The sequence below is a fragment of the Eurytemora carolleeae genome, unplaced genomic scaffold (genome assembly GCF_000591075.1).
Source record: "Eurytemora carolleeae unplaced genomic scaffold, Eaff_2.0 scaffold794, whole genome shotgun sequence".
In the NCBI taxonomy this organism is placed as follows: Eukaryota; Metazoa; Arthropoda; class Copepoda; order Calanoida; family Temoridae; genus Eurytemora; species Eurytemora carolleeae.
The window spans coordinates 116,139-142,655 of record NW_019396685.1 but is presented as its reverse complement, the minus strand read 5'-3'; the positions used below and the strand labels follow the sequence as shown (position 1 = coordinate 142,655).

Here is a 26,517-nt window from a genome sequence, read left to right as displayed (position 1 = left end):
AGTTTTAAAAGAATGTTCAAACAGTTTGATATTTATTTATAAACTCGGACACATTATGTTTAATGTTATAAAAGTTCCTTATTAATCTTTTAGACCTTTTACACAACTCAACGAAAAAGTCCAAAATAAGAAATGAGAAAAAAAAACAGTTTTTATAGTTGTGAACTTGTAAGAACCATTTATTAATTTTATAAAGAAAGCAGGAAAATTATGAGAAAGTAATAAAGTCTTTGAGACTTTTTGTCAAACAGTTTTTGTAGTTTGAAGAATCTTAGGTCTACGAATTTGGGTTTCAAAGATGGAGGGATTAGACAGATCAGAGATTGTGACAAAGGCTTATTCATTTTATAAGTTTTTTTTTATTTCAACTAAAAATTTAGTTTTAACTTTTACGGTATTTGGTTTCGGTAGGCGTTATTGTCCAGCTTTCTCCGCACAATTCTGAAAACATGAAAATAAGACTAAATAATAATAAAAATGAATTTTCAATGAAAAATCGACGTCCAAACACACCACATGACACAAAAAGTCTACTGAATGTTCTCACTTAATATTTGACGGTGAATAGGACACCAATTATCGTAGTATTAAAGGTACTGTCGGTGTAATTTCAAATGACCTTTCATTAAAAAAAGATGAATGTCTGATGTTAAAGAAAACGTGGTAGTTACGGGTTGAAAAGTGTTACCTCTAATAATTTCTTCATTGTTTCTGAAGAAAGAAATGCGCAAGTCACTTTTGTAAAGAAACCAAAAATAAATGTATTTTACAAAAACATGGATTTATAATTCTTACTTGATCAAACAAAGCTTTTAAGAGTTGTAAATTGATCATACCGCTCTCTCAATGGAGGCCACTTAAAATTGCTTTTACTGTTTCTTTAACATCTTGAAGTAAAAACTTTCAAATATGATCAATGAAAAGATCAAAGTTGAAAACTTTTTTACTAAATTTTCTTCTTACATTTTTGATAACAATTTAAAAATTAACAAAAAGAAAATAATTAATAGTTTAAATAAATATTTAACCTGTAGGTGATTACAAACCCAATTGTAACTAACAGAAGGCTGTATGCAATAATCAGTAATATCTCATTTTCATCTAAATTTCATCAAATTGAACTTTTTAATTAAAAGACATAATTGTCTTTGATATTTAGTAGTATAAATCTAGAGTTAAAAATCGTAAAATTCTCCGAGTCTTCCTTTCTTGTGGTTTCAATATTACCAGAGTTAAAAAATTTGTCCAGAATTCTACAATTGATTGGTTTTAATTAATAAATTGAAATTCTGAAAAAAATCCTATATATCTCTGGTAATATTGACACCACAAAAAGTCTACATTTAGAAAATGTTAGTATTAATAATTTCAAAAATCAAAGACGTCAGTTATTTCGTTTTTCTACAGTCAAGTTTCTTGAGACATCCTGTATGATTTCTGTACCTTCGACCATTGTAAGGATGATTCTAGGCCGAAGTATAACAGAAATACCAAGCACTTGTCTCTCCCAAACTTCATACTAAACTCAAATCCAGAATATTTTGAAAATTTTAAAAATAAATTTGAAATGTTCAGTTTTCACTTTGATATCATGAAACAATAGTGGATTTGCCTCTTTAATAGTGAGCTTACAGCAACTTTTATACAAGCAACCAATCTGAAAATAACTGCAAATTAAAATGTCGTTTTCAATAATATCAACTTTTGCATTTAAGAATGGATTCTTGTTTTTTCTAACCTTTTTACAGAGAAAATGGTGTTTACTAGTGCACTTCACTTCTTGAATTTTACCGTCTGCAAATATGTTTATTAAAACGTTAATATACAGGTTTCTCTAAAAAGGATGAGACTAAGAAACGATTGTACGGAATTTGTTTAGTCAGTTCTCTTGCATTTAAGGTTCCTTGTAGGCCAAGACAGGTTTATTGTGCTTAATTATTTAGTAAACATCAAAACCAAAAATCAAGAATTAAATTTTCATATTTGTTTAGTTTTGGGTCGTCTTTAGTCTCATCTTTTTTGGGTTACCCTGTATAAAAATATTTAACTATAAATATCTACAGCCCTCCAAAAATGAACATTTAGTCTCCGACATACCGATGTCGAACATTAAAAGTCCTGAATTATTTTCCCGACATCTTTGCTATCTATAGTCGATTTTATGTTTCCATTTTTGTCAGGTGGAGGGAACCATTGTTTTGGATAGAAATACAAGAAAACCAGAAAGAAATGTTGGTTTCCGCATTTAAATCTCTCTGTATTTTTGTTATTATGTATATCAATGAATTTATGTTTTTATATTATAGGACATTTTTATTTATCCGCCTATTTTGCGTTATAATTATGATGAATAGAAAAAAAAATGTTTTTAAAATAGGAAAGATTTCCTATAACTTGCTTGTGAGTTTGGTTAAAATTGTAAAACTTCTTAAATTTTTTATCTACAGAGAACATCTTTAACACTGATTAAACACTTTAAAGGGACTGTAAGTGTAATTTTAAATGACACCCTGTGCAAAAATGGCAATGCCCGATTCACAACTGTACCATTAAAAGCTTTGTCTGATCAAGTTTATATCAATGATATTAATTTTAAAAATTGATTCTTTTCAATTCTTGTTTCTCTTTAAAATGAAATTATTACAATAAAACACTTTTAAACATAGAAAAACGACAATATATCTTCCACATTATTGATCAGATAAAGGTTTCAAGGGTACCGTTGTGAATATAACATTGCCATCTTTGCATAAAGGGTCACTTGAATTTAAGCTTAAAGTTCCTTTGAAGGGACCCTTTTAAAACTTGTATTATATTTGAAGAATAAAAGAGATATGAAATAGAAATAAAAATGTATTACCGGTACTGAGGACGTTACAGTTGGATCTTGTCTGATCCCGTCCGATCCAAACACTCGTGTTCACTCCTCAAATCAATTATGTAAAGAAAGTCGTCTTTGCTTTATCTTTAAAAAACTGATATAATATATAAGTGTTCAGAAGTTAGAACTTTTGTATTGTGAATCTTGGGATCAAGCATTGATCTCCATCCTATGCAGATCTATGGATTTGTTTACAATTCTTTATCCCTTAGTGGTTGAACCCTGCAGCAGGGATACTAAAATGAAGGGCTAAAGCGTTGATCCTTGAATTTAAAAGTGCCCACAGTGGATATTGAGATCAAGCCTTCAAGATAAAAGATACTCAACACAGGGATATATAGAATGAAGGGATCAAGCATTTATTTTAAAATTTAACAATGCCCACGTTGGTTATCGAGATCAAGTAGTCAAGATTAACGATGATTAATGTTTTCATCCTGTTTTTTTTATTTGACAAGCACCATCATACAGTTGCAAAACATTTTTATTTATTATTAGTATTTAGTATAATTTAAGTTGTTATTTCATTAAGGATAAGAAAATCCAGAAGTTGACGAAATAACTTTTTTTAAAGAATATTTGCATATTCGTTTGTTCAGTTCCTAACCTATGTGCTCTAGTAGATCATGCTCCGTAGAATCTAGCAGTATAGGAACCTCAGAGTATTCATCCTTAATATAGATTAACATTAGATCTAGAAGATCATAATCCATGAGATCTAAAGATCATGTTCCAGGAGATCTAAAAGATCATGCTCCGTAGTCTAGATCTATTAGATACAGCAATTACGTGCAGTATACAGACCCATTTCACGCAGTAAGGTATTTTAAATGATTTGCTTTTTAACATCAAAAACACTTAAAGAGTGCTTTCATGACGTCTTCTTATTCCACAGCTTTCTGGTTTTTACTGTATGATACTACAGAGTTTCCCGATAAAATTAGAAATTTAGTGACGACTTCAACAGGGTTATCCACAAAGGATAAGATTTCAGAGACGACTGTACGGAATTTGTTTATTCCGTTTTCTTACATTCAGGATTCCTTATGTTTGTGCTTAACCAATTATTAAACCATAAAAATACTTAATTAAATGCAAAAACCAAAAAGCAAGCTTCAAATCGTCATATTTTTTTCTGTTTTGGGTCGTCGTTACAGTCTCATTCTCTGTGGGTAACCCTGTATATCGTCTTTCTTAAGGGTGGCATTATTACGCATTAACGCTAACGTTAACATATATAACACCAAAAACTGAATTAGTATTGGGATTTCGAAAATGTTGTCTACCATTTCTACACCTTTAAAATTGATGAAGATATTGAGAAATTTGGCCTAATAAAATTTTTTTAAAAAAACTGAATCGTTCAACTCTAAAGATAAAGAAGTGAGACCACATTTTGGAAAACTCAAAAGACATGTACAATATTTTTTATACTTATTATTTATTGGAAAGAAGATGTTCAAGTCGTCTTTTAATTCCCATGATTATTGGGTCACCCTGCACACCACGGGCGATACTGATCAAAGTAATTAACTGGCAATTTTAAAATTATATGTCATATAATTATCTACATCTCATATAAAATCTGCTTTTGTGGTTTCATAATTTGTGAAACAGTGAGAACCAGAAAACTGTTGAATAGGTAAGTGATATTAGTATTATAATTCAGTGTATTTGATGTTGTTACAAAGCACATAGTTTTAGCAGTAGTTTGAAATTCAAATTATTTAGTGAAATGGGTCTGTTTGCACTTCAAAATTGATGTGTCTCATGTTTAAGGACTATTTATAAGCTTAAATTGAGTCTTAAAGTCGTCTTCTTATTCCAGAGTTTTCTGGTTATCACTGTATAATAAAATGTATTTGTTCCTACCCTGCAAACCCTGGAAGTTTCCTTCCAGTCTAACTCCCAGTGTCCAATCCAGTAGCAATAGTAGTCATATCTTATCCATCCTTTGGGACACCCTAGAGTAGTAGTAATATCTTACACATCCTTTCGGACACCCTAGAGTAGTAGTCATATCTTATCCATCCTTTGGGACACCCTAGAGTAGTAGTCATATCTTATCCATCCTTTGGGACACCCTAGATTAGTAGGCATATCTTATCCATCCTTTGGGACACCCTAGAGTAGTAGTCATATCGTATTCATCCTTTGGGACACCATCGAGTAGTAGTAATATCTTATCCATCCTTTGGGACACCCAAGAGAATTGTAGTCATATTTTATACATCCTTTGGGTCACCCTAGAGTAGGAGTCATATTTTATACATCCTTTGGAACACCCTAGAGTAGTAGTCATATCTTATCCATCCTTTCGGACACCCTAGAGTAGTAGTCATATCTTACACATCCTTTGAAACACCCTAGAGTAGTAGTCATATCTTATCCATCCTTTGGAACACCCTAGAGTATTATTCATATCTTATCCATCCTTTGGGACACCCTAGAGTAGTAGTCATATCTTATCCATCCCAAACCTTTTTTTTTTTTTATCCAATTAGTTCAATTTATTCCTTGATATTTATCCTCATTTCAGGGGGTATTAGTTCCAACACTAACTGGCCCATTTCTAACACTGAGAGTTAGAAAAGGGCCAATTCTGAAAAGTTGTAAGAATTAGTTTTTAATGATATTGGTTTTCATTTTCGAACATATCCCAATTTTGAAAAAACTACCGCATGTCAGCTCATGTCGCGTTTTCGGAACATATCCTCGTTTTGAGACAATTACTAGAATTCATATCAATGTCAATTTTCAAGCATTTCAGCACTTAGGAACAAAACAACATTTTTTGATAAGGTAAAATATAAACAAAATATAAAACAAAAAATACTGTTTTTTTATAATTTAAAATCATTTTAGCATCGAGAAACTAAAATTTTAATATTATCTTGTTCTTACAATGTACAATAACGATTTAACTAGAAATCCGGGAAAAATTGTTTATTTAGAATGCGGGAAATTATATCAACTTTATTCTCTTATTAATCTATATATAAATTTGGCTTGTCTGTCTGTTTGGGTGTCTGTCTGTCTGTCTGTTTGTATCCAATAAACGTCAAAACGGCTGAACCGATCGGGCCCAAATTTTTTGTGGGACATCACGTGACCACAGGGAAGGTTTATGAATGATCAAAATTTCAAATATTTGTCTCCATCAAAATTCGATCTTCATTAAATTTTTGAAAATTTTGAAAATCCACGAATTTTTTTGTGAAAATCTGCGAATTGTTTTTGTTTTGTTTTACTGTTACATATGAAAGAAAAGTGAATAAATAAATCAATGCAACTACTCATTTGATTGAATATTCGACGAGTCGGTTTTTCTTACAGTTTATTATTATTTACAAAGATACAAAAATACTATACGAATCAAATATTATGAATTGAGAATGGAACAGAGTGATGAGAGATCTTCAGGGGATGGTTACAACTCTGGAGCTGATCTTCAACTAACTCTTTTCCCTAGATTTCGCTCCACCCTAGGCTAGAGCTTAACCCTAGTTCCCCGGGAGCTGGCCTGCTATCCCCCCAGCACCCGGGCCTCTGGAATAACGGAACTTTCAGCTTGGCTTCGGTTTTCCGCGTGGCTTGGGTTATTTATAGAATCCACATGCAAACTCAAATAAATCCGTTAGGATTCAAAATAGGATTCAAAAGTCCAACCGAAGGGTAAAGGGGGGGGGGACATGATACCCCTCGGTAGCTATGATCTCAGCGATCTAAAAAATCCTTGAACCGCTGATCGTAAAAGATCGTAAAAGATCGTAAAAAATCACACATTGTTACATTACGATGTACACAAAGAGAACATGTTCAAAATTAATTTAGAAGATGGGCGCGAAGCGCCCTCTAAGGCTAGTCAAACAAAATAGGGAAATTAGAAAATTTTAGAAATAATTTTTAATAATAAGATAATTTTTACATTCACTGAATTATTTTGTAAATTATGAAAGTGGGTTTTGTTTTGAATTAAGGATTATACTCAAAAACGGGAAAGTGGGGTTTGTCTCGGAAACGAGACACTGATTCAAATTCAGGATATGTTCAAAATTGTCTTGAAAGCGGTCAAGGGTTTTGATTTAAAAAGAACTCCTTTTATAATTTTGATTCCAAAAAATAGTTTTAAATTGCGAATTGTTGTCCTTGGCATGCTTAATAAAATGTTGGTTACAGTTTTTATTATTGACTTTTACTTTCGATATGGGCTGGGATCCTAAAAACCCAGTCTGTTAGTGCTAGAAATGGGCCAAGTTTTAGTTTTGGAACTAATGGCCCCTGCATTTATAAAGTTTTCTATCTAAAACTACCTGAACTATATGGTATATTGCCAGGACAAGGATATCGCCTTGAAAACGTAACAAAGTTTTCAGTATACTCCTGTACAGAATATTGAATACAGGATACAGAACCAGAGATATTATTGAATACAGGATACAGAATACAAGATACAGATTATAGAATACAGGATACACAATACATAATACAGGACACAGGACAAACATCAATCCTATTTAAAGATTCAAACACAACAAAAAAAATATAATTTTGTCGAATTTTTTAAAATTTACAAAGCAAATAATGAAAATGAAGAAAAAAAAACTTGTTAAACAATTTTGAATATAAAGTACCTTGGGATACTGGTCAAAAAATAGAACGCTGTGCCCTATATGTAAATACAAAAGTCAAGAAAAAAAACTTGGATTTCCAAAGGTTTACAATGTTACTTTTTTTTCAATTTACACTACAGAAACATTTGTTTAATAAAAACAAAATTTAAATCGCTTTATAGCTTTTTTAATGAACAAGAAATGAATTATGTCCATGCCACAAACTCTGATTTTCTAATCCCTTCGAAACCCGATGTTGTAGACCTTAGATATTTTCAGCTATAAATTCTGTTATAAAAGTTTGAAATATCAAAGGTTGAAAAAGAGTCAAGTTAAAACAATAAAACTGACTTTGTTTTCCTAGAATATATCTACAGCAATGTCCTTCTACCCCACAAACAAGCCTCTTAAAAACGAGCAGAAAAAAGATAATTAAAAAAGTGTTCAAACGCTTCAAGAAACAAGAGCGTAATCATTTTGGATCTAAGTTATGATACAGGGTTACCCATAAAGGATGAGACTTCAGCAACGACTCTATGGAGTTTATATCTTCATGTTTTCTTGCGACTGTAAACTTGTTTCATTCATTCTTTCAGCCATTAAAAGACTTTAATAAAGGTTACTTGGAATCGTCATATTTCAAGAGTTTTAGGTCGTCTTTACAGTGTCATTATGTCCGGGTAACCATGTATATTGCTTAATCGGGGTAAGTAAAAAAAAGATAAAATTCATGGGATTTAATTTTTTTATGATATTTTTATTTGACAATAGGACAATTTGGCACTCTTTGATAAAAATATTTAGCACGTGTTCTTTTATAAATAAGCAAGACAAAAATTTTAAATTTTTTTTTCTCACTTTCAAATTCATGCAGCGCATCACGTTTTTGTAAATAATAAATCACTAGTTCAAGCAAAAATATTTTATATCAAAATATGTAGGTATGGGCCCCAACAAATCGGTTAATAATTGAATAAGATGCAAATGCAAAAATCGGACTTTTTAGAGGAAACTTTCCAGAGTCCTCCAAAACTATATAATAGTTGTGTGGGGCTCTAGATCAACAAATTTTCACAATTTCAAAAATCCAACAACTGGGCAATATCGACATAGTTAGATTTTTCTTAGCCTCCCCCCCCCCCCAACAAAAAAAAATAAAAATTTAAGATTTCCCATTCCCATACATAAATTGACAAAACTGAAAATAGCCCCACAAAACTAAAATTACCCCCAAAAGAAAAGATTTAAGATTTCCCCAAGCTAAAAAATTGCCCCTAAAAAATGAATTTGCCCCTTAAATATAGCCCCAAACTGAATGAATGCCCCAAAAATTTTAAATTGTCCCCCAAAATATCCTGATTTTGTAAGATTGTTTTTTTCATGGTTGGGTATAATACACATTTTTCTTGCCCCCCCCCCCCCCCAATAGAAATGTTTAAGGGGGGCAAAAAATGTTGCCGCTACGCACGAAATATTTGCCCTTTGCCCTCTCCTTGCTGAATGTCTAGCTGCGCCCCTGCAATGTAGTTGTATTTAAAGAAAATTTATTTCAGAATTATAATTGCAATTCTCTTCTGCAGTTCCTTAATGCATTTAAATGTTTTACAATTCTCTCCAAGCATTCTGAAAAAAAAAATATTAATCTTTTCATAACAAAATCTGCAAATTATTCCTCTCTTTTCTTTATAAATATAGTTTATTGTTTTATTGTTATCTACGCAGATGGAACGAGAGATATAATTTTATTTTTGAAATTAACTTTCGTTTTCAAACAATCCCAACAAATATTAAAGGAACTGTAAACTTAACTTTAAATGACCCAATATGCAAAGATGGCAGACCCGATTCAGAACAGTACCCATAAACGTCTGATTAAGAATAAATCTGATATTCATGTTTATAATTCCATCATCTACTCTTTAAAAATTTATTATTTTCAAGCATAAAAATGAAGATATCTTCCATTTTATTGGTCAGATAAAGGTTTGTAAGATACCGTCGTGAATCCAACATGCCAATCTCTTTTTCCAAATGGAAGGTTACTTGAAGGTACAATGGCAGCCCCTTTAGGCTGGTTTTTCTTCATTACAGAAATAAAAAAATAATTTATAGGTCGAAAGTACAGGGATAATCCCAAAGGATGAGACTGTAAAGACGACCTGAAACTCCTTAAACATAATGATTCCAGGGTTAAATTAAGTCTTATGCCTTGAATTTACTCGTTAAAATCTAAAAAAAAAGTTTTAAATCCTGGGAAACAAAATTATAAGGAAACAGGCAATATAAATTCCGTACAGTCGTCTCTGAAGTTTTATCCTTTGTGAGTAACCCTGTATTTGAAATTTATTTACCTAAGTCCTTGAAGTAATTGTGTGTCTACCAACAAACCACTGAATCTTAGTTCTAATTTAGTATTAGATTTTCTTATTTCAAGAGTTTACAGATTGTTAAATGGCGTTCTTACTCAGAATAATTTTAAAGAATGTTAGCTAATATATTTTCTAACATTTCTGATTTTTGAATGAAAGAAACTTGCATAAAAATAGCATGAAAGTAAATTGATTTTGATAAGTTTAGGGATAGAAGAGGGAGGATAAGGGGTAGTAGAGGGAGATTGAGGAATAATGGAGGGAGGATAAAAGGTATTAGAGGGAGGATAAAGGATAGCAGAGGGAGGATAAGGGATAATGGAGGGAGGATAAGGGATACGGGATAATGGAGGGAGGATAAGGGATAATGGAGGGAGGATAAAATGTATTAGAGGGAGGATAAGGGATAGTGGAGGGAGGATAAGGGATAATGGAGGGAGGAGAAGAGGGAGGATAAGGGATAATGGAGGGAGGATAAAGGATAATGGAGGGAGGAGTAGAGGCAGGATAAGGGATAATGGAGGGAGGATAAGGGATAATGGAGGGAGGAGTAGAGGGAGGATAAGGGATAATGGAGGGAGGAGTAGAGAGAGGATAAAGGATAATGGAGGGAGGATAAGGGATAATGGAGGGAGGAGTAGAGGGAGGATAAGGGATAATGGAGGGAGGATAAGGGATAATGGAGGGAGGATAAAATGTATTAGAGGGAGGATAAGGGATAGTGAAGGGAGAATAACGGATGAGGGAAAGAGAAGGGAGGGCAAAGGGAGAGGAACAGAGAGGGAGGGGAAAGGGAGGGAAAAGGGAGGGGAAAGGAAGGGGAAAGGGAGGAAAGGAGAAATAAATAGGGCACAAGGAGTTACAAGGATGCGAAAAGGGATGGAAAAAGTAGGGAAAAGGAGGCGAAAGTGAGGTGAAAGAAAGGGAAAAGGGAGGGAAAGGAGAGGAAAATGAGGGGACAGGGAGTGGAAAGGAAACGGAAAGGAAGGGGAAAGTAAAGAAAAAGAAGGAGAAAGAAAGGAGAAATGAAGGGAAAGGAAGGGATATGACGGGAAAAGAAGGGAAAGCTAGGGAGATGGAGAGAGAATGGTGGGGAAGGGAGGGAGGGATTAAGAAGATATTCTTTAGTTAAAATATATTCATCTGGTTTTAATCAAATTCTGATTTCTTTTTCCTTTGAAAGATATTATTATGATTTTGATTAGATTTTGAAAACCCTAGGATTTCCTAAATTAATTCTGTTCAAATCCGATTCAATCAGATTATATTCTTCCGTGTAATTTCTATATTCAGAATCCTCTTTCAGAGTTTCAAGATTATTTTCTTGTCCGTCGTTTACAGATTCAGAATCCTCTTTCAGAGTTTCAATATTATATTCTTGTCCGTCGTTTACATATTCAGAATCCTCTTTCAGAGTTTCAAGATTATATTCTTGTCCGTCGTTTACACATTCAGAATCATCTTTCAGAGTTTCAGTGTCAATTTCTTTCATTAGGGTAGACTCTTTTTTTTCAGTAGATTCTGGTTCAATTTCACTCTTAGCTAATATTTCAGTTTTGTTTTCACTTTTATCCAATGTTGGTGAGAGTACACTTTCCTTTTCAGTAGATTCTGGTTCAATTTCACTATTAGCTAATATTTCAGTTTTGTTTTCACTTTTATCCAATGTTGGTGAGAGTACACTTTCCTTTAGGATTTCTCCAGTTTCTATATGGAAGGGGAAATGAATTATTTCAATCCAAGGTTTTGGCATTTCTTTCTTTAAAAGATATTCTTTTTGTTTTATGCAAAATATGAAAAATGGATAATTTAGAATAAACTATGGAACCAACCATTCAGATTCATTTTCATCTAAAAAACATCTGTTGAGCAAGTTATCTCAGAAAGAAGCCCCAATAATGTAATAGATATGAATTTCGTCCAATACTTCTGTAAAAAAATGTTTACCATTTCTGGCTGGAATGGTAAAGTTTTAACTAATTAATGTTTTGCATTCTTGTCCCTTGAGATCCACAAAACCATCAAATAATTAATCCAGGGTAAAATAGAACTAATTTGCATCGAAAAAACGAATTAACTAAGCAACGTTTTGCCCCAAAGATTATAAAATTGTCAGTAAAATTTTTAAAAAATAATGTTTTTATCTTTCCTTGGCTTCTTGAACTGAGAACTGTTCATCTGTTATAAGAATTCTGAAGTAGGAAATTAATAAAATCATTTTGTAAAAATATTTGCTATATTATTTGTATTAATTGTATGTAAACAGGGTGTTTTTTATAAACTGCTTTTTTTCATTAGGTTAAGAAATAGATCAAGAATCCCCCCCAAAAAAAGAAAGAAAATCGTATTCGTACCGTACTTCTTTTTAAAAATATACATTTCCTCATGGCCTTGTTTTTTGGCTTTCAGAGAAAACATCTAAACAAACAAACAGAGATTTTATACTTTATATCTCTATAGGTTTATAAAGTTGTAATCTCTGTTAGAGTGTCTGTCTGTTTGTTTATTGTTTGTCCGATCCTAACTCCTTAACCGATTTGTCTCAAATTTTGATTGGGGAACTCGGGGGAAACCCATGGACATTGTTGTGTGGTTTAAACAATCTGAGGTGAGTGGGAAAATTTCAACTTAAGCATCCGGAAATTCTTTCTGACTGTGTTCTGTAAACTTTTTGCAGGATTATCCTTTCTTTTTAAATAGTTTTGCAAATGTTGTTTTGGAAAAGTACTGTACGATTTTCTATTTTTTTGAGGTGAAGTATTTTATCTATCTCTTAAAGCAAAAAAAAAACATTTTATAAACCCTGCAAGTTTAAGATTTTGAATGATTTCTAGTGAAATTCACCATGTTTTATGACGGAATTAAAATGCATACATTACATGCATTACATACAAAGACAGAGCTTACTACTTTGCATATAAATACATAGATACATCTATATCTACCTGATTTTTATATCCAAATCCAAATCTTGAAAAAGAATTTGTTCTTCTGATGTCTTCCTATAAACAAACAGATTAACCAGACAATATTTGAAGAATTTAGTTTATGGCGAAATAATTCGAACTTTCAAGGTTTTGATTAGCATCAATTGGCCAAAAACATGGGACGCCCGTACAAGTGTACTTATCAAGATGGTAATTAAGTGAAGACATTAAAATTGTCTGTAATCTTTGATAATTTATGAAGTATGAATCCCTCCAAATGTTAGGCAATTCTTAAGAAATGTTAAACCGGGACAAATATTTTAATAAATCAAACTGAAAAAAATACGGGAAACTGCATTTTAGAAATCAGGGAAATCAGTTAAATGAATTAAAGGGACTGTAAGCTTAATTTCAAGTGACCCTATAACAAAAATGGCAATTTCCGATACATTGAAACCTTTCTCTGATCAATATTGTTGAAGATATTGTCGTTTTTCAAGGTTTTAAAGCGTAAAAATCTTGCAATTCTTACATGATTTCCCGCAAGAAATGCGGAAGTCACTTTCGTAAAGAAACCACAATTGAAAAAAAAATAATTTTCAATATTATTAACATTGATATCCAATTCATACTTGATCAGATAAAGCTTTTAAGGGAGAATCTGACATTGTTTTGGAGGGTCACTTGGAATAATGCTAACAGTCACTTTAAGGGAGAATGCCGAATAGATCGTTGACAGTTCAGACTAAATTCTCGTGTTTGTTGGGAAAACCCCTAATTTAAAAAAAACGAAAGTGGCCGTGAATGATAATTAATGTTAATCGATAATGTGTAGATTTAATAAAAACTTACAAAGGTTCATCTATACTGTATGTTCTCTTCGTTCTTGTAATAATAGAACCCCATGCTATGATCTCTAATCAACGACATTTATCTTCAAAATCATCTTTAAGCAATGATATTTATCTTCAAAATCATCCCCGATCAACGATTAATCTTTAAATTAATCTTTAATCTACTTCATGAACTTTCATAACTATCTTTATTCAAATACATTCATTATTCATTAGACAACGCGACATTAATTTTTCTTAAACAAATAACATGAATTCTCTATTATATTTATTTTAAAAATTTTATTCTGATTAAGTGTGTTTAATCTTATAACCAAAGATTAATTACAATACAGAAAAAACACTAGATGTCCTCTTTTCAAGGGTTTTCCGTTGACAATAACCCTGAGGCAACGCGCAGGCAGCGTTGAATTACAAGACAGAGAGAGAGCATTGGCGTAACTCCTTTGGGCTTCTGCCTCAGGTTTATTTTGAACGACAAATATCTAAATCTTGAAAAGACGACATCTAGAATCCTATCTGTATTGTTATTAATCTATGCTCAGAACAATCTTTAATAATGACATTTTTCAGAGGAACTTTTCAGAACAATCTTTAAAAAGAATTTTTTCAAGCAATTCGATAACGGTTAGCTAGTTAAAATAGCTTATCGTTACCAACTTCTCAGGTAGCAGTTTGTTTTTAGCTAAGAAACTGAATAATACGTTCGTTAATTGTATTTTCGTTCTTTCTTAAAATTTACCATTCTATATCCTGGCAGTTTTATAAAATTCTAAACAGAAAATTAACGAAGGTCACTAGGTTATTTTTCAAAGTACTTTTTTTCTTTCTTTTTATTTTCTTTTTTCATTAACTTTTTGTTAGTTCATTTTTTGTGCCGTTCGTTAATGGAGTCTTCCAGGGATTTCCAAAAACTTGTCGTTTGTCAATGAAATATTGGCCAGCCTTATCTACAGGGTGTCCCAATAAACATGGGAATTCAGTGACGAATTCGACATCGTCTTTTCAAACAATTCTTTGATTTAGTATAGTGATACCTACTGAGAAAGCTGTAATCTGTAAGAGTTTCGTCTGCTATGTTCACGTTTTGTTTGTTTATGTTTTAACTGCATACGGGTGTACTTAGCAAAACAAGAAAATTGCAGTATACAAACAGAGTAAACTTGTCCGTCTTCACTGTTCATCTTGCGGAGACATTATAGACACATCTTTGCAGTCTTTTACCCTTTTCATAAAATAAACTCTAGCAGACATAATACTATTATGGCTTTTGAAATTAGGTATTACAATGCTAATTCATAACTAAGACGATATCGAATTCGTCACTGAATTCCCATGTTTTTTGGCTAAATCCGGCCTTAATTTTTATAGCCCTATCTTAACATTCTCATTCATTGTCAGTCAAAAATACATAATACAGTTAAACCCTATAAATGAGTCATACATCGAAAGAATTCATCAAATGTCGTATTCTTCACTTTCTGATAATGGAATGTTGCAGATATTTAGTTTTTTTAATTAAATGATTATATGGAACTCTTTAAACTGTTCCCGCATATTCATGGCTATTTATTTATTTTCGCAAATACTGAAATTTACGTAATATATAGTATAAAACTCATTGGAAAATTGTCAAGACGACATTTTAATAAATTCTTCCGATGTATTCGTCAAAGACGACCTTCAATTCGTCTTGCTACGTAGGACAACCCTGTACAATATACTAAAAATTAAAATAAATTCTCAACAGAAAAATATCGAATTCCTGTTTTGTTAACAATCATTGCATCAGTATTGTTAAGACTTGCCCCCGCAGCTGTTACGGTCACCTTCCAACCCTTCCAACCTAAAGTAATATAATTTTGTCATTTTAAAAATATTTTTCTAATTCACAATTTTACTTCCTGTAGACAGGAATCATTATTAAATAATTTCAACGAGTTGAATAATTTCAAGTGATCCTACAATAAAACCAAAAAACGGGATATGCCAGATTCCTGACGGTACCCTTGAAATCTTAATCAGATCAATACTGTGCAAAGTGGAAGATATATCGTCGTTGTTCTCGCGAAAAAAGATTTTTTCTATAGTTTTTTAGCACGAAAGGCTCAAGTAACTTTTAAAGAAACCCCATTTATCAAAGTAATCAGTTTTTTAAAGACAAAAATCAAAGATTTGAAGGGTATCGTTGTGAATCAAACATGATGGGTTACTTGAAATTAAGTCTATACAGTCCCTTTAAGGACAAAATACAGAACAGTATTTTCTGATTTAAAAGTTTAAATAAAAAAGAGGTACCTATTACAACAGTCTGATATCTTACACTGCTAGGTCCGATGTGAACTTTTTGGTTATTTTTCAAGTTTGGAAATTTCTTGATATAGTCAGCACGGTCACTAAAGTACAGGAACATTCAAAACTAATATAAAGTTATTAAAGCAAGTGGGTGTTGGGTAGAGGAGGGGAGGAAGGCCAGCCACACAAATTTCTCATCCGAGCCATGTCCTAATATTTTCTTTTTAATTGTCCAATCCTTGAAGATAAAACTATTTTTTTTCTGCAAAAATCTGACTACTATTGAATTTTTGTAAATAGAAAAATGTAGGTCCACTCGAATTAAAGTTTACAATGCTCTAAAATTTTGTTCTCACTGTTTTACGCGCATTTTCAGATATTCCGCAAATTATCTGGAGTTCTTGGCACTTCAATCAGAGGTAGGACAAATAATTTGCTATTTATTTCAATTGTAAAGCTTCGAAGGTTAGAGTTACTTAAAAGCAGAAGAGGTTTAGTTTTTAACCTAAATAAAGTTTGACATCTTTCTATGAATATTTAAATTCCCATGATATAATTGCAATAGATTTGTTTAACCTAATGACCTAAGGTGTTGTTAAAAGCTAGTGTTATCTTTATGGATTGGACAATTTAAAATTAAGAAGAAAAATATTTCTCAAGTACTTAATTTAAAAATACCAAATTTACACGTTACTTTTAGACACCTAATATATCCTTCTTCAAAAGTGCCTTGGTATACATATGTAGGACTATAGAAACTCGATTATTTGCCATCAAAACAGAACGAAATTAACAAATCAACAACAACAAAAAATGGTAAAACCTAAAAAATACCTTTTATTATTTTGAAGTTTTCTGCGAGTAAAATCCTTGATGCTGAGAGAAAAATCCTTGTATTTAACAATGTTCAACTCTCTAAAGGAAATATTTTCAAGGATTAAAGGGACCGTACGCGACATTTCAAGGATTAAAGGGACTGTACGCGACATTTCAAGTGACTTTTCATTAAAAGAGGGGAACCCCGATTCACAATGGTACCCTTTAAATCTTTGACTGAATAAGGATGGCAGACTTTTTCTTATTTATCTATAACAGAAACGCTTAAGTTTTCAAGCTGTTCGATCTATATTTTAGGAATACAAATATATACTTTCTAGAATTGGAATTTATAAATATTCGCAATAAAAAGTTTGAAAACTGAATTTTCGATTTTCCGTGTTGAGTGCATTCACTCCAGTTTTGCCGCTTTTTCACAGCATTTAAGAGATATGTGAACTGAACTCTCTGTCCTCGCTGATCAGTTAAATGTTAAAAGGAAACCATTGTTAAAAAGAAATGTCCTTCTCAAGATTGTTATTACGAGAGTTTTAAAAGTTTCCATGAAAACATTTACAAAGAACGGAGAAGAAGGAAAAGGAATGGGGGGGGGGGTTTCTGAAAACACATTAAAAACATTTCGGAATTATCTTTCTAATACTCTGCTTTTCCGGGTGCTTGTTTGTATCCAATAACTTCAAAACGGTTGGAACGATCGGGTCCAACACTTTTGAGGCAACTCATATGATCTCAGGAAAGAATTATGGATGCTTAAAATGGCAAAGATTTGTCTCCAAAAAATTTAGATTTTCGTAAAATTTTGAAAATTCAAAACATTTTTTGTTATTGTTTAATATTGTATAATTAAAGAAAACATATCGAGTCACAATAGTTAAAAGTTGAAATATGAGGCTAAAAGCCTAGACTTTGTAAATTTTGATCTTTTCAACAAATGAATTGTTAGACAATTGGGCGGAAAACTTGTTTGTTCCCAATTTTTTTTAAAAACTGATCAGACTTTGTTTAAATTAAATAAAACTTACTGCGAATGGAAACCCTAATTCTGATTATGTATCAAATATCAAATTATTCAATAATAATTCTTTAACGAACTATGCTTACTTTCTTTTCAGTTTTAGTATTTATATATTAGTGTTTTGCCTCTTACTGCAGTACAGGATCGAACTGTAGGCGTAATTTTAAGTGACCCATCCATGCAAGAATGTCAATGCCCGACTTACCAAAAAAAACTTTTTCAGATCAATCGAATTAGATATCAATGTTTATAATTTTAAAAACCGATTATGATTGTGGGTTCCCTACAAAAGTGACACTTGCGCTTCTCTTTATACTGCAAGAATACATTAAGGAATTATTAGAATTAAAATTTAAACATAGAAAAACGACAATATCTTCCTCAATATCAGATAAAGAGACACTTAAAATGTCGCTTAAGTATATTTTCTGAACTCTAAAAACTATGCAAATATTCAAAATACAAACATTGTTAAACATTTTATTTTTCATTTTTTCCTTTTCTAACCTAATTTGCTGACTCCATGGATAAGAAAAAGACATGAATGGGCACAGATCTGGAATATCAAATAGCCTGAAACAAATACAATAAATTAATAAAAAGGGATTGTTCAAGTATTTGGATAAGGTTGAAGGTGATAACTATAATTAAATAAATGGATTCTTGTGTCTTGTACGTAACCGAAAAAATTGTAGTACAGGGTGTCCCAATAAACATGGGAATTAAGAGACGACTTGAAAGTCGTCATTGTTTCTGATATTTAATGCACAGCAAATAAAGTAAATAAACGAGGCTTACGTCAGACGAGCTTTTCAAAAAGTGGTCTAATTTTCTTGTAACTTAAAAATTGACAAAGATATTAAATATATATAGACAATTTTGATTTAATAAATAAATTAAAATATGTACAAATTTCGCAATATCCCTGTCAATTCAGGGGCGGATACAAGGGGGGGGGGTGGCTTTGAGACATTCGCCCCCCCCCCTGACACATTCAGGGAGGGGCGTAGCCCCCCCCCCATGAGATTTCGAGGCAAAAAATGTTCCCAATTTGTTAAATGTTATTGTTAACGATAAATTTATAATTAGAAATTTGTAAGAACTAGACTTAAGTTATAATATTGTTCATATCTAGTAATGTTCCTTAATCAATACTCATTTATCAAAATTGTAATATTGTTCCTAATTTTCATGCATTTAAGTATAACTAGTAATTTCTTTTTGTTCTTAAATTGCTTATGTTCCTATTATTGTTCCTGTTCCTGTGTCCGACCCACATTAAATCCCTGTCCTAATCCTATATTTTTGTTCCTAATTCCTGAACAATCTGTTTATTGTTCCTAAATCCCTGTCCTAATCCTTTATTTTTGTTCCTAATTCCTCAACAATCTTTTTATTGTTCCTAAATTCCTGTCCTAATCCTTTACTTTTGTTCCTAATTCCTGAACAATCTTTTTATAGTTCCTAAATCCCTGTCCGAATCCTTTAATTTTGTTCCTAATTCCTGAACAATCTTTTAATTGTTCCTAAATCCCTGTCCTAATCCTTTATTTTTGTTCCTAATTCCTGAACAATCTTTTAATTGTTCCTAAATTCCTGTCCTAATCCTTTATTTTTGTTCCTAATTCCTGAACAATCATTTTATTGTTCCTAAATTCCTGTTCTAATCCTTTACTTTTGTTCCTAATTCCTGAACAATCTTTTTATTGTTCCTAAATCCCTGTCCGAATCCTTTGATTTTGTTCCTAATTCCTGAACAATCTTTTAATTGTTCCTAAATTCCTGTTCTAATCCTTTAATTTTGTTCCTAAAATTTATAAATATGGGTTTTTAGTCTTTGGTCATTAATTTTGACTGTTTTTGAGTCTTTTAAGTAAAATAAAATTTTCGCCTGCGGCACGATTTTTTCTTCCTAATTTTTCATTTTTTTGTTCCTAAAAAATCTTGCCCCCCCTCACTTGAATCCTGTATCCGCCCCTGCGTCAATTTTAAAGATACAAAGATGATAGAACTTATCTTGAAAATCTCAAGACCAGGCGTTTTCGATATTAGATGGTTAAGCTGGAATACTGCAATAATTGTGTCAATGAAAAAATGCCGCATGGATCAAAGACAATATAAAATTTGCCACAGAATTTCCATATTATTGGGATACCCTGTATAATAAATATTTTATCAGATTAGATTTTGCGAATTAATGACGATCCGCTGGGCTAATAATGTAAATAATTGAGTTCAGATAGAAAATTTTGGTTTTATCAATAAATTGAAATTTAAACAAAATTGGGTAAATTGTGATATTGTGTTTAATTGAATAATACTGCGGAATTAAGTAGGTTGACAATTAACAATTCTGAATGCAGTAAATCTAAATTAGAAATAGAATCGTATAAAAAATTTACATTTTTTGTGTACAAATTGTACAAGGTTACCAACAAAATATATGAGATCCGAAAGAGGCGTATACAAGGGGGGGATATGGGGGCTAGGACCCCCCCCCCCTAACTTTAGATTCCGAGGCGACTGTTTGGAATTTATTATGTGCTTATTCTAAATTTATCGTATTCTATAGATTTAAACTTTTTGCTTTCGTTGCCAAATAATTATAGCATAGCTACAAAATACCATATTTAATACCAAATACCAAAGTTAACCTTTAGAAATAAAATATTTTGGTCGTCAATTAAATTCTCATTCTTGTATCTCAGCGTTGTGTATAACAGACAACAGCAACCAGTGACCATACAGTTAGTAAACAAATATGCAGTACAACAGCAACCAAAGACCATACAGTTAGTAAACAAATATTCAGTACAACAGCAACCAGAGACCATACAGTTAGTAAACTAATATGCAGTACAATAGCAACCAGAGACCATACAGTTAGTAAACAAATATGCAGTACAACAGCAACCAGTGACCATACAGTTAGTAAACAAATATGCAGTTGCAGTACAACAGCAACCAGTGACCATACAGTTAGTAAACAAATATGCAGTACAACAGCAACCAGTGACCATACAGTTAGTAAACAAATATGCAGTACAACAACAACCAAATATACTGGGTTACCCACACGGGAAAATACTTTAATGACGACTTTTAAAGCTTTATATTATTACTTTAATGTTATGACTTGATAAAGTACAAAACAAGTGCTTTCAGTCGAAAAAAGAAAAAAATATGGAATAAATTACAGGTGCTGTTTTGGGACATTAATTTCCAATACTTTGATCATAAAACTTTCTTGGTATATATACAATGTAGTGTACTGTATGCATGCTTTACGTATCAAGTTACTCAAAATTTAAACGTTAAATTTAGCGAGAAATTCAAATTAAATAACTTAGAATTTAAATCAAATCCGACCAAATGCACTGTGCAAATACAACTTAATATCTAATTAAATTCTTTTGTTGATTTAATTTTTGTTATACAGCATACAATGTATACATTTCAAACTGAATTAACAGACTCCGAGATAGGGTTTCTAATTTCCATGCGCGAAAACGTTTTGTTCAATTTTGAAAATGTTTGCCGAACTTTCTTAGAAATGGGTTTAAATCATAAAAAATATGTTTTAATTTAATCATCAATAAATTAGCCTTTGAGAAAATGTACAACTAATGGTTTACATGCAGTGAGTCATCGCGGGAATCGTATTGAGGCGCAAAATTTGTATCATTCGTTTGATGTCCATTTTAACAGAGGCTATTGAAAAATTGTTGTTCTACCAATACGATAACAAGATACATTTCCATGAGGACAGAATTGGCTCGAACAATACCATTGCCATAGTCGGCAGCTCCCGCGGTTCTTCTTGGCTCACAGATGGCTCATCAAAATCCAAATACCCCCATACAAAATTTATAATCTTCTGACTCTTTCTATTACTTTCTTAAAATAGTCATCCTAGGTTTTACGTTTCTTACACTTCATATAGAATACATAATCCAAAAGAAAACCCAAAAATACCCCCCCCACCCCCCAAAAAAAACATTTTTCAGTTACCATTAAATGTAAAATGAGTCAGTGATGCTACCATAAAAATGGCCCGTGTCCGAATTTAATGAATTTGAGCCGCGTCTCAAATCCGCTAAGAGCCGGTTTCAATTGAAATTTAAAAAAAAATACAATTTTAAGTGAAACCAACCATATTTGAGCCGCGGCTTTCTTTAAATTCGGCCTCTGGAAACTACAATTGTTATGATTTTTTTCTACCTGAGATAATATCCAGGTTGCGATACAGAAAGGTGAAAATGAAGAATAAAGATGAAAAAGTAATTCATCCTGTCCATTCCTGGGTTATCGGTAAACTGTTAATCAAACTTAAAAATGCGCAAAGAAAATTTAGATCTATTTATATTCGCCATTATTTTATTTATCTATGTCTCCATTTTATTCACATTTTTTTCTGTTCTAAATGTTCTATATTTACCCTCAAACTTTATGTAAATAAACGCGTTTATATAAACTGAATAGGATCGCGGTACTTTCTTCATATAAACATGAATCCCCCCCCTCATCACTACCCCCCATCCTACTCCCTCTCCCACGACACTCTTACTCCTTGTGACCCAACACCCCATTATTTCATAAACGTAAAATTTTTCATTGCTTCTGGCAGCTAGGTGTATACATGGGGGGGGGAGGGGTTCATATCCCTTTCCCTGGATTTGATGAAGGAGATGAAGCCCTATGGAGAGAAAAACAAGTTTAAGCCCAACTCCCCCCCCCCCTACCTGAGCAAAGTTCTGTGTACACGGTCTTGGTTTCTAGTTTTTAATTATGGCAACTTTTTAATTAAAATTTTAAACTCCATATATAATTTATTTTTACATTTCCTTTTTAATCAAAAACTTTTCTTGTAGATCTTATTTGAAGATCAAACTTTTTACAAAGTTTGAATCCACAAATATTTTGCTCTTTTTCAGCGAAACTTTCTTCAATTATTTCTCTTTTGCTTAACAATTTTATAAAAGCTTTCTGAAGTTCTGATTGATACGTCATAATCTGTGTAAAAAAATGTCTTTAGGTCGGCACTTTTTTGAGAAGTATCAGTAATCTTGAACGAGGGGGGGGGGGGAAGGCAAGCCTTACCCGTATAGCCTCCATCCCACAATTTACTCACAAACATAGACTGACGGCAAAGCGCTCACCCGGAGCGCTTCTTTAGACGAACCCATATATATTCCGTCAAAACGTTATTACTTTTGAATGCAACGTTAATTTAAGATTTTAAGACATCTATTATAACCTATACTTATTTCTCATGTTTTTTTGGTAATATAATTAATTAAACATCCTAGCTCCTTTGACCAAAAGTTGTTAAAATTTTGATCATAACAGTGTTTAAGTGTAAATCAAGAGTTACGCGGTTGCTCTTACCCATATTAGCTTTCATTCCGCAATAACCGTATTTAAAGACTCGATTTAACAAAAAAATAACAATTACTATTTATAAGAAATGTTCTTGTTGGCTATGTTACGTTATGAAACTATAAAGGCGATCATCTTCCTGAACAGGGATTCATTTTTCATGTAAATTTGGTTTCCACTGTGTGCAATGAACTTTCTTGGTAAGAAATGTAAGGTTTTGCAATTTCCTGATTAACCACAATATTTCATACATTTTAGCTGATGTTAATCTTCTCTAAACTGGTTTTTGAGGATAAGTTTAATCTTCGCAGAAAACTTCGGAAATTAGGGTTAAATTCATCTAAGTGCGATCAAATTTTTGTATTTAAAAATACAAATATATTTCGTATCAATTCTCGTCACATGACGTTGCCAAAGGAGAGTTTATTAGTAATTTATGACTGAAATAAGGCATTAAAAATTAATGCCTATATGGGTGCGGCTCAGGAAGCGCTTTGCCGCAAGTCTATGATTGTGATTGTGGGACCGAGGCTATCCGGGTGTGGCTTGCCTTCTCTCCTCCTTGAATGCTTGCTCTCGATAGCCAATGCGTGTACATTTGAGCAAATCTTTAAATTTATTATCTTTTTAGATAAACTTCATCTTAAAACAGATTGCAATGTAATTTGTTAAAATAAAATTTGGCTACCTAAAACCAAGGTTTTTTCGGGCCTTGCTCACGTTACTGGCCTAAAAGTCTGCTTTAGACAATTACAAACTATACTTCATGACATCTAATTTTGTTTTAAAATATGTGGTATTTTTCATACAAATGAGATGCGTAACAAAATCTAATTTTAGCATTATTTTAGCAGGAGAGCATCCTATTCAATAACTGACTAAAACAAATTCCGAAGTTTATAACCGTGCCGTTATTTTCCCACCATTTTTAGCACCTACAATGATTAATTTATTTGATAACTAGATCAACTAGAGTTTTAATGTTGATTGTTTGAATTAAAAACCAATACTGCAGCCAATGACGTCATATAAAAGTGTACAGAGTGTACACACTATTCGGATACATTCCTAATGCCCTTTATTATGCTATTCTACAGTCGTTGGTTATTCCTACAGGGTATGATCACCATGGGATATCAAAAAGGAATGAAATTGATCCATAAATCTGCACAAGTTGATGATTATTTCGAGATTTACAAAACAGAAGTTCTGATTGACTCTCTAAAGTTTTTGTAAATAAAATGGCGACATTGTATTTTAAAACAGACACAAGGTTCGTATTAAATTCATTTGATCATGGCCCACTTGATTTGTTAGAACCCTTCAACGTAGTTCTAACTAATTAAAACTTTTTTCTTCTCTGGAATTTTCCTTCCTTGTTCTTTTATCTATTTTAAGCAGAACACCTTTTTACAGGAGCTAGTATATTTGTAATTATTTGTAAGAGGCAATGATTTTTGAAGACCTGAGGAAAAAGAATGAAAAAAAAGTGTTTTCCAATCTTTTCATACATTTTAACCCAAAATGTTATATAACCCTAAAAATACCTGACTTCTAAGGGGCAAAAATAATTTTTCAATAAAATATCCAACCCCTGGTTTATTATTAGAGAAAAGAATGAATACCAAGTGCATTGTTGGATAAGTTTGAATAGGATCAGACCACAAAGGATGATAATATAATGAAAATATTAATTACACAGTTGGTAGAAGGCTTCGCTTTATCACTTTTATTATTTTTAAGAAATTGAGTCTTTGCCACAAACTCGTTTTTCCTAATCCCTTCATATTTGCAACCGGATGGTGTAAAACTTAAATATTTCAAGTTTAGATTATTTGATTTTGTTACAGCGTCCATGGCCTGAAATATCTAGGTTCTCAAAATCGGGTTTAGAAGATGTAGGTACTTAAATATAAAATTCGGTGATGGTGATGGACCAAACCTCTGAAGAGTAAAACAAGTATATGGTGGTTCCACATTTATTGAAAATATATTTCGGTCTGGGTTGATCCTCGTCAGTTCTAACGATATAATAACCATCAAAAGCGAAAAAAAAAATTAAAATTTTTTTTGTAAAAATCACAAGAAAATAAACAAACAAAAAAGATTATTCAAAATAAAAATTTGGGCTATCAAATGGACATAAGGGAAACGAACTCAGATTTTGAAATGGAAAAAAAGAAGTTTAAAAAAAATGTTTTAAGACAATTATTATTCCTTGAGATTGTTTCTGTCACAAAGGTTAAAAACAAACTGTTTAGATGTATGTGTATAGAGTAGTGGTGGGGGTCGATCTATAAAACGAACTTTTGCGTAAATCGGGGGGAGGGGAAGACGGCTTGTTTAAGGAGTGGTATTTAAACCTTATAAAGAATTGGACATAAACAACTCGTTTTTTTTAAAGATACTGAATTTCAGTTTACAATTAAATTAAAACAATTTTTTTCTGTTTTGTGACAAGAAATCAGTTCTTTTATATTCTAAAAACTATGAGTAAGATATACAGTTTGTGACAAGAAATCAGTTCTTTTATATTCTAAAACCTAGGAGTAAGAAATACAGTTTGTGACAAGAAATCAGTTCTTTTATATTCTAAAAACTATGAGCAAGATATACAGTTTGTGACAAGAAATCAGTCCTTTTATATTCTAAAACCTAGGAGTAAGAAATACAGTTTGTGACAAGAAATCAGTTCTTTTATATTCTAAAAACTATGAGCAAGATTTACAGTTTGTTAGAGAACGCAATTAAAATTAATATAATACGATCAACAACTGTACAATTTTTATTTAGAACCCTGTAATTATATTTAGAATTGATCTTATGTTGACCCTTCAATCAGGTCTAACGTACATTAAGAACCAGAAAAACTGTGGTGTAGGAAGACGACATTATAGCAATACTGAAATGTATTTGATGTTGTTACAAAGCAAAAAGTAAAACTGTATCATTATAATTAGCATTATTAAGTAAAATTAATTCATACATACACTCAATGTGTCTTATGTTTATTGGATTATATTGGACTGATATAGAATTGAATTCGATATCGATGGCTATTATAATTTTACTTATATCTGTCATTTTTTTTTTAATTTGGTTTTGTGGATTTTTTTTAATGATCGAAAACGTTTTGATTTTTTTTTATCATATTTATCCATTTTATGCCTAAAATCCGAACAAAACAAAAATTTAGATATTATTTCCCAAAACATCGATAATTTTTTTTTTACTCATGTACCCTTCAGTATATATGAAAGAAACTGCATTTAACTTTACAAAAGGGTCTTAGATTTAATTAATAGAATTAACATAACACTACATGATGATATGGAACAGGAAATTTT

The 26,517-nt window shown here is 31.8% G+C and overlaps 1 protein-coding gene across 2 annotated transcripts; it reads right to left on the bottom strand.

Moving 5' to 3' along the window:
* Positions 1–19: 19 nt before the first annotated feature.
* LOC111707367 (uncharacterized) lies at positions 20–22,221 on the bottom strand. 2 transcript variants are annotated; one of them, XM_023480466.1, is made up of 22 exons: positions 22,013–22,219; positions 18,299–18,364; positions 16,774–16,854; positions 15,943–16,040; positions 15,410–15,490; positions 13,643–13,706; positions 12,809–12,865; positions 12,013–12,055; positions 11,091–11,622; positions 9,846–9,897; positions 9,078–9,117; positions 7,855–7,900; positions 7,516–7,550; positions 7,195–7,264; positions 4,754–4,845; positions 3,489–3,552; positions 2,861–2,926; positions 1,739–1,794; positions 1,613–1,657; positions 1,444–1,519; positions 1,029–1,101; positions 20–441 (listed from the first exon to the last, which is right to left on the bottom strand). In XM_023480466.1, exons 1-22 carry the CDS (start codon positions 22,087–22,089, stop codon positions 390–392), a joined length of 1,866 nt encoding a protein of 621 aa, XP_023336234.1. In that variant the 5' UTR covers positions 22,090–22,219; the 3' UTR covers positions 20–389. The 2 variants fall into 2 exon arrangements, with proteins under 2 accessions (XP_023336234.1, XP_023336235.1); XM_023480467.1 differs by lacking the exons at positions 20–441; positions 1,029–1,101 and having other exon boundaries at positions 1,613–1,667; positions 22,013–22,221.
* Between the last annotated feature and the right edge of the window lie 4,296 nt (positions 22,222–26,517).